The sequence below is a fragment of the Urocampus carinirostris genome, chromosome 3, assembly GCF_059441175.1.
Source record: "Urocampus carinirostris isolate Australia breed hairy pipefish chromosome 3, RoL_Ucar_1.0, whole genome shotgun sequence".
NCBI classification, from domain to species: Eukaryota; Metazoa; Chordata; class Actinopteri; order Syngnathiformes; family Syngnathidae; genus Urocampus; species Urocampus carinirostris.
Window position 1 is genome coordinate 13935102 of NC_142351.1, and position 9090 is coordinate 13944191.

Here is a 9090-nt window from a genome sequence, read left to right on the forward strand (position 1 = left end):
ATCTTAGCGACTTTGACATCCAGGGTTGTGAGCCTGGGCTTGATGTCAGCGTCTTGCCCGTGAGGCGACCGGCGTGCGCCACACAATGCTTTCACGGGGTCATGCTTTTCGCACAACGGGTCACTTGAGCGCTGTTAGCTTTGGGCTCTTCCGTCCGGTGCCTCTCGACTGTATCCTTAGCGAATGCGTGCATGTCTGGTTACTGTGCTTGTGTCCCTTAATTTGTGTTATGCCAGTACAGGACATTCAATGCCCCGTCTTAGATGACACTTGGGTGTTTTATCTGTTCTCCGTATTTAAAACGGTTCCCGTTCTATCGTTTTTCATGGGGCCTCTTTTGAGCAACAGAGCGGAAAGGTTACATTTGTTTGATTTGAGATGTCCACAAATGCTGCCCCTCCCTTTCTCAGCCCTAAAGGGGTGGATTATAGCGTCATATGGGCCCCCCGGAGGGTGTGTTATAAAGCACCTGTCTGGCCTTGTCCGCTCTGTCAGAGAGGCTGAAGGTTTACCGGACACTGTACCGGTCCATCCATCAATCTCTCGTTCGAGTACTTCTTGATCCCACCCGGCGTTCGTTCAACCGCATTCCCACTCCGTTCACACCTATGTCTTTGAAACAAGTGGACGAAGGCGGCAAAAGAACACAGCAAGGTCACACCGCTTGGTGAAGATCCGCCGGTGGATTTTCTCCATCCCTCAATCCGAGCTGACGTTCCAGAGGAGCGAAACGTTTCTTGTCTGAGAGTTGGCATCTCCTGCTAAAGAAAGACCATGTGGGAATTCAAGTCCATGAGTTTTTGGCGGGCGGTCTTCGCCGAGTTCTTCGGGACCATGTTTTTCGTTTTCTTTGGCCTGGGTGCCGCCCTGCGCTGGACAACGGGGCCTCACCAAATCCTGCACGTGGCTTTGTGCTTCGGTTTGGCGGCCGCCACCATTGTCCAGTCCATCGGTCACATTAGCGGTGGGCACATCAACCCCGCCGTCACTTTCGCCTACCTAGTGGGGGCTCAGCTGTCCCTTTTCCGAGCTTTTTTCTACATGGTGGCGCAGTGCCTCGGTGCGGTTGCTGGCGCCGCCGTGCTCTACGGGGTCACGCCCGGCAACATAAGGGGAAACCTGGCCATGAACACGGTAAGAAGTAATGGAGGAGTTTGTTTCCTGGGTGAGAGATAACAGAAAAATATGCCATGCTTTGCAGCTGCAACCTGGCATCAGTCTGGGCATGGCCACCACTGTGGAGGTGTTCCTCACCATGCAGCTCGTGGTCTGCATCTTTGCTGTGACGGACGAGAGGAGGAACGGCCGCCTGGGGTCGGCTGCCCTCTCCATTGGCTTCTCCATCACCATCGGGCATCTCATGGGGGTGAGACACGGCCAGCACCCAAAGACGGGGAACTTCTGCTTTTGTGCCAACCGGGGTGTTTTGTCTTTCAGATGTACTACACTGGTGCCGGCATGAATCCCGCCCGATCCTTTGCTCCAGCGGTTCTGTTCAGAAACTTTGTCAACCACTGGGTAACATCATTATTTTGCCTCTTTACTGTGGTGCACACAACATTTTCTGAATTTTAATCTAGGTATCACCAATGTTCCCTCTAATTTTCCACGGGTCTGAGCGTTCACACAAAGTCGGTGAGCAACGCTTCAAACAACAGTGAGCAACCATAATCCCAAGTGTGGCAAGATAATTCATTATCAAACATGTCCAAAACTTGACATCAAGTTAGATTTTGCTGAGTTTCCGGCAATGCAAAATTATTTTTCTCTTTTGAATGAATTGACTCATGTACTATTGCAAAGGTTGTACGGCCTACAAAGGTCGTTTGTTCTTACAATTCTTTCACAAGATATCCATTTCTTTTTATTTCCTGATATATTTTGTCGCATAATATTAACATTTTTGGGGGCTTATTTAATCGGTTGTAAGATACAGAACTGTAGTTAACCACATTTTTTACTGGAAGTACAATGTTGGCAACAAGATCCATTTGATATAATTGGAAATTATTTGAATGCAACACAAACATTTTTTCTTCTTTTTTACGTGTTTTTTTCAACTTTTTTTTAAATTCCTTTAAAAAAAATCTCATTGTGTTTATTTTTTCCGAGCTGTTACTTTTTCTTTTTGTTCTCTATTTACTTTTTTCCTACATTCATTTCTTTCTTTTCTTTTTTTTTTGGCTTTTTTCTAAATTTTTCCTTCTTTTTTCCCTTCCTTTCGTTTTTTTTTTTCTCAGCTTTTCACTACTTTTTCATTTTGGTATTTTTTTCTTTTTTGTTCTATTCCCCCCTTCTTTTAAGTAATGTTTTGCATAATTTTACATAATATTTGGTCATGTTGGGATTAAAGAAGCAAAAACAACCTGAACAGCCGTTTAGGACCCGAAAGAGCCGGTTCCTTTTAGTGAGCTGAGCCAAAGAAGCCGGTTCTCGAAAAAATCTACTAACTTTACTCAACTTCGTTCTACTTCGACTTCAAAATACCGCATTTAGGACACAACGTCAGAGGAACCCGTGTATTTTTACCTCCATGCACTGTAACTTTGATTTAAGTTGTTACTTAATTAGTAATTTTGAGTCCTCATTTTTGTGCGCTGGCTAGATTTCCTTGTGCGCTGAGAATGTGCGAGCAGTGCGCAATTGCGCACGCGCGCAGCTTAGAGGGAACACTGGGTATCACCCTAGGTATCAACACTTCGATTACTTTTGGAGCAATTCCCAAAAAATCACTATGGATAGGTTGTTGTGATTTTCTAGGAAATTAAAAAAATGTTAATAATTTAAAAGATTTAAGATATAAAGGTACTTTGTGTAATATTTGACTATGTTGGTATAGTGTGTGGTGCAGGGTTCACCAACGTGGGTCTCAGAACACCTGAACACCCCGCGACCAGTTTTGAAAATAGCTCACCAGTATCATTGCGATTTTCTCAGAAATGTGATTTCTAACTCGCATGAGAAATCATTGACATGATAAGTGATTTTAATTACATGATCAATTCTTAACAATTTTTTTTATTAGCCTATGATTAATAAATATAAATCAAACTTGACTGTGCCCATACTAACTCTACTTCTAATTAGTATAACATAATGATTACATAGTTACAACATAGTAATAACAAAATAAGTGGTTATTTTAGAAATGCACATAAACTCGTAGCCCTCATAAACTCATAGCCCTTCACACTAATCAGCTTCAAAAAGGTTGTAGTGTAACCAAATCCAAATGCTACAAATTACAAGGAAGATTACAAACTACGGGTCATCAAAATGACCAAACCGCACTATTTTTTTACTCACTTTTTTTGCCCACACTTTCACAAGGTTTATTGTTTTGGGGGTTCCCCTCATCGGACAATCATATCAGTTCTCTCTCGGTGTTAAGTAAAGTAAATACAAATTCCAACAAGTACTTAAAAATGCATGTTTATATGACAGTTAATGTATTTTTGCCTATTATTCAAATCAGTATTTTTTTTAGATGAATTAAGTGGTTTTACCATTAGGAGGCGCTAAATAATACAATAATAACTTTATTTCTAGCATTGTCATGAACCAGAACAGGATCAGGACCCAAACATGTGACGTTACTTACACAAGCCTTTTATTTTACGGGAAATGGGGAGTCATGTACGTTAGGCAGCAGTCTGGGGTGAAATGATGGGAAGCCAGAGGCCGACGAGATCGATACCAATTGCCTGAGTAGATATCGGACGGATGGGGTCAATACTGGACAGGACGGGACAGACAGGATTGCTAATGAAACAGTATGTTGAAATAAAACAAGACAAACTAGACGGAAACAAAAACGGGAGAGAATAATAAATAGGACGAAAATAGACGCGAACGAAACTGGAAACCGATATTAAACAGGACAAAAATAAATGGGAACAATACCGGACAGGAAATGCCAACAGGAAACAGGACCGAGTCAAAACCCACGTCTTGCGCGGCAGAGGTTCGTTGACGGACTGACAAAGCAAAAATGAGAGCACTGAGCTTGAATAGACGGAAAGCCAATCTGTCAATGAGCCGCAGTTGGCGCCACACGGGCGGGGCCAATTGGGTGCCATGGCAACCGTGACAAGCATATCAATTACATAAGTAATTACACAGTGATCTTTTTTAAGAAAGGCATTTTGGTGGAGCCTATTTTAACACAGCTCCTAATGATAAAACCTAGTAAAACAACATAACCTATCAAGTTTAATTTTCAGTAGACACTCAAAATAGGGAGAGAAGACATCAAATTGATTCGGAACATGCAAGGTGAAACAGGGAGAGGAGCCTCCAGATTCCATTACCAGTTTCTCTCCCATTTTTTATTAAATCTAAGGGGCACAGTAATAGTCGGAATAAGGAAAATGGCCTTCTATGAAATTTCCTTTGAATTTGTACTAAAAACAGAATAAAGTCATCATTGCCATAATATATTAACAAGTTGTTATTTCTGGAATGCATTTATAAGTGGTAGCCCTTTCCACGGGGGTAGGTTTGGTCTTAGAAAGGACATATCACATTTTTACGATATTAATGGGGACGATACAATGATTGCTCAGTATTAATGGGTACATAGCACATTTTTAAAAGGTGGTTCGAATTACTGGTGGGGCCAAAATTATGATTTTCTATATTGGTGGGGGACACGTCCCCTCGCTCTACACTTTTAGCCCTTCCCGCTAATCAGTAACAAAGAAGTACCGTATTTTCCGCACTATAAGGCGTCGTATTATAAGGTGCACCTTCAATGAATTATATATTTTAAAACCTTTTCCATATATAAGGCGCACCGCATTATAAGGCGCTATAAGTGCATGCTGGTTTAAGATCAGGTAATTGTGCAATTTTGTAATTGTAATCCTGTGCAGTCCTTCGAGACAGTTTTGTGATTAAGGGCTATATAAATAAATGTGACTTGACTTGACTACAGTAGAGGCTGAAGTTACGTTATGCAACCATTAGATGGTGCCGCGCTAAAGGGAATGTCAACAAAACAGTCAGATAGGTCAGTTAAACTTTATTAATAAATAACAAACAAGCTTTCCACAACTCCATTCACTCCCAAAATGAATAAACAGCTGTTTTATTATTTTCTCTGAGGTAAAGCATTTTCGTGACACATCTTTAAACAACAGCAAGGCATAACATTTTACTTTTCCTCCATTTAGTCAACACGCAAAAAACCGTCTGATACTGTTATGGTAAATTAAACGTTAGTGCAATCGCAATATAGTGACACTCGTAATGTGCAAAAACGATAACAAGTGCAAAACAATAACAATAAAGCAATAACATAATAACTGTAAAATGTAAAACGTAACTAGCTCATCCTCATGCTTCCTCCACTTCCGCACCATCGATTCATTAATGTTAAACTCTCTTGCTGCTGCTCTATTTCCGTGTTCTACTGCGTGACTGATCGCCTTGAGTTTAAACTCTGCGTTGTAAGTGTGTCTCTTAATAGGAGCCATTTCAGGGTCTTTATACAAACGCACAAATAAAAGAGAATCGTTGTTTAATATTTCCCAGTATGCACGGTGCACTTCTTCTTCTACGCAAAAAATGGAGTCGGTGGCTGCTTCTCTTAGTTGCGAGACCTTGCAATTCAATATTGATCCATATATAAGGCGCACCGGATTATAAGGCGCATAGTCAGCTTTTAAAAAAAATAAATCTGATTTTATGTGCGCCTTATAGTGCGGAAAATACGGTAGTTCTCAGTTTCAAACATGCTGGTAAACCCTGTTTTGATCCATTCAAGTGGTTGTGTTTTCAGGTCTACTGGGTGGGCCCCATCATTGGTGGTGCCATGGGGGCCCTCCTGTACGATTTCATCCTGTTCCCACGCATGAGGGGTCTATCCGAGCGCCTGGCCACATTGAAGGGGAGTCGACCCCCAGAGAGGGAGAGTCCGCAGGACACCCGCGGGGAGCCCATCGAGCTCAAGACGCAAGCCTTGTAAAAAGCCGACCCCCCCCGGCACCCGTTGACCCACCTGGGACTGAGAAATGAGGGACAAAGCCCCTCCTCAACCGCTGGAAAACCAACAACGGGACAGGTCGTCCTCCCTCAACTTCTTCCTCTGTATTCGGAAGTGGACTTTGTGTTTGTGATGGAGAGGAACACGCAAAGTGGGATGGTCCTATTCTTGAGTTTAGTGGGGGCGGGTGGGGAAAGGGTTGTCTAGGACCAGGATGGAAGGTGTGGTTCACTAGAGGGGCAAGGGTGGGATTTCCTGGGTTTGTGCTTCTTTCCGATTTAGACCAATCAAGATGGGCGTGCTTTTCTACTGCATACAACTCACATACCTGTCAACCAATTGCTCCTCTTATTAATGATCGCGATTCCCCTTTTAAATCTTACAAAAACCTATTTATTCAAAGCAAGACAGACAATGTAGACAAATAACAAAAATAGTTTGCGCAAACAACTTTAATCACCCAAAAAATTGAGAGTTTTCGTACAACATCGCATGTATATTCGTATGTAGACAGTCGGCCATACTGGATGGGTCTGACAGATGCGATTTGATATTATCATGGCTGTGCAGTCTACACTGTTATGTTATTGGTCGCTCAAATGACAAGTGTAAGGCGTCATTTATCTCATCTCCCTGTTATAGTTACCTCTTAGGGGGAGAGAATTAAGGAATTGTGAACGGGAAGGCACAGACTATCGTTATGGAGGCTAAGCAATGCAGACGTAACACCCGAGTCGTGTCCGTATGTGAGAGTCTGTTCTGAACATTTCCTAAACAGTAGGTGATCAGAAACACAAAGTCATTTGAGGTAATAGGGAAACTTTGTCATATTTTTTTGTTGACAGTCTTTTGGTTAACAGGTAACTTGAACTTGCCAGGCCACACATTTGTTTTTCTTGCCAACATCAAGGGCTCTTGGTCTAGGCGGCTGTGGCTCAGGAGGTAGAGCGCTCGTCTTGGGATCAAGAGATCTTAGTTCGGATCCGGCTCCTCCGTGTTACATGTCGAAGTGTCCTTGGGTAAGACACTGAACCCCTAATACCCCTAATAAGCAGGTTAGGGCCTTACATGGCTGCACGGCCGCTATTGGGAAATGTGAAGCACACTGTAAAGCGCTTTGGGAAGTCTTGACTTGAAAAGCGCTATATAATTGCAGATCATTTCATTTCATTTAATTTCTTCCTTAGGCTAGCTACCAACCACCCGTACTTTGCTACAATTCTCTTCTTATAAGTTAAAAACAGAAATGCTTATTTACTTATTGGAATGATACGGCCTTTAACAACTATTTTTTAAATTTTTTTACTTAAATCAGGGATCCTACAGTTTAAGGCAAGTTCAATTTAAAACACATTTGATACAGACAAAACAAAAACAATAACTCAAAATGATGTTTACAGTACTTCATTGATCTTTAAGCAAAACTGGCAGACGACTACTAATTCCAAAGAACTCCTTTGCTACATTCATGAAGCATTTTTATCATGAAGTATGAAACCTGACTCTTCGGTCCGGTGTAACTATTTTGAAAAAGATAACAATACTATATTCATAACATTTTTTTCAGTCCAGCATTATAAAAACACAGGCTTAGAAACAAAATAATTGTCCTGGATGAGGACAATTAATAAATACAGTACAACTAAATCTTTGTGTTCTCGTTTTAAGACTTTCGGAAATTGTATTTTAGACATTTCAATGCAAACTAATGCCTTGTTTTTACAATAATGAATTTAATTCAATTTAAGTCGTTTCAAGGTTCTGCGGGAACACTGTTAAATCTTATCCAACAGGCAAACTATCTGAGTTGTACTCTTTGTGAGGTCACATTTTTCAGACATCCTCGCCAAAAAACCCACGAAAGAACAAAAACTACGTATTGTCATAAAATAGCCTGGAAAGTTTATCTAATGAAACAACAATGATTAAAATACATTTACCCATCCATCATGGTCGTCACCACTCGAATTGCCCGGATGTAGAACAGAGTGATTACATACATCTATTCTTTTAGCATTTTTCTTAGTTCTTCCCCCAATTGCAGTAAATTTGGTGTTGCTAGGAGTCTTTCCCTGTACAAACATTAATAAAAATAATTTGAACAACGTATAAAATTGGGGGTAAACGTATATGTTGACAGGTATGAACTCACATAATCTCTGCTGTACCTTTTTTTCTCTTGCTTTTGTTTCTTCTTCCTGGACTTAAAACACAAGACGGTGATGTATGATTGCATTTGAACATGGTTTTACATTTTTCGAATGACTGCATTTTATTTGTGTGCGTGAGCATTTTCGTGAAAACGTGCGTAAATGCATGTTTGTGCGCTTGTATATGCGAGTGTCTTGTGCATTTGTGAGATTGCCGATACAGCACCTCTTTTATCCTCCTTCACTTTCATTTCAACTCGCCTGATTTTGTACCAATTCCTTTTGTAAGCCCCTAAGAATTGATACATTGCTTCTCCTCACTGTAATATTTGTCACGAGACTCATTTTTACATCAATTTAAGCAACGACTCCCCCCTAACCTCCTTCCGATTTCAACAAGCTCAAAAGCGATTTTAGAATTTGGGAATTGAAAGACTTGGAGAGGTCTGTTCTCTAAGAATAGTGCTGATTTTACATTGAGTCTTTTGTTCATATTTCTTTCTCACTGGGATTACAAACATGTTTCAATAAACTTCATTTATGATGCATATGCACATATTACTTTACAATAATATTTATGGTGTCCCCCTGTAACCGCGGTGTACCTGTCCCACCAAAGATCCACATTCACGCTGGACTGGATGATGAGGTTTTAATTACAGTTTCTGCAGATGAAATGTGTCACAACATTAGCCTCTCTGCTGGCTTTGATCTCTTTGATCTTGTTGGCAGCTCGCTCTGTAGACTGCCCAAAGCATATCAAAGAGCTTTCTTTTCAATTTACATAAAATAAGTTTTAGAATATCACAATACATTTTTACATCCATTTTAACAAGATATTTTTAACAAGAGATCATATAGTGTTTTTTTTAACGTTTACAATGAATTCAACATAATTTTCTTTAGTCTGAATTTTAACCAACATCATCCTTTTTATATATATGAGAAAATAGA

The 9090-nt window shown here is 40.7% G+C and overlaps 1 protein-coding gene across 1 annotated transcript; it reads left to right on the top strand.

Annotated features, from left to right (window-relative positions):
* Positions 1–505: 505 nt before the first annotated feature.
* On the top strand, positions 506–8684 carry LOC148368755 (lens fiber major intrinsic protein-like). The gene is made up of 4 exons (XM_088330783.1): positions 506–1134; positions 1202–1366; positions 1438–1518; positions 5783–8684. The coding sequence occupies exons 1-4, from the start codon at positions 775–777 to the stop codon at positions 5966–5968; spliced, it is 792 nt and encodes a 263-aa protein (XP_088186909.1). The 5' UTR covers positions 506–774; the 3' UTR covers positions 5969–8684.
* The last annotated feature ends 406 nt before the right edge of the window (positions 8685–9090 follow it).

Bases quoted from the DNA above. Each gene is read 5' to 3' on its own strand.
- LOC148368755 (XM_088330783.1), top strand. From the start codon at position 775: ATGTGGGAATTCAAGTCCATGAGTTTTTGGCGGGCGGTCTTCGCCGAG. The intron at 1,367-1,437 runs GTGAGACACGGC...TTTGTCTTTCAG, and splicing joins CCATCGGGCATCTCATGGGG to ATGTACTACACTGGTGCCGG. The intron at 1,519-5,782 runs GTAACATCATTA...TTGTGTTTTCAG, and splicing joins GAAACTTTGTCAACCACTGG to GTCTACTGGGTGGGCCCCAT.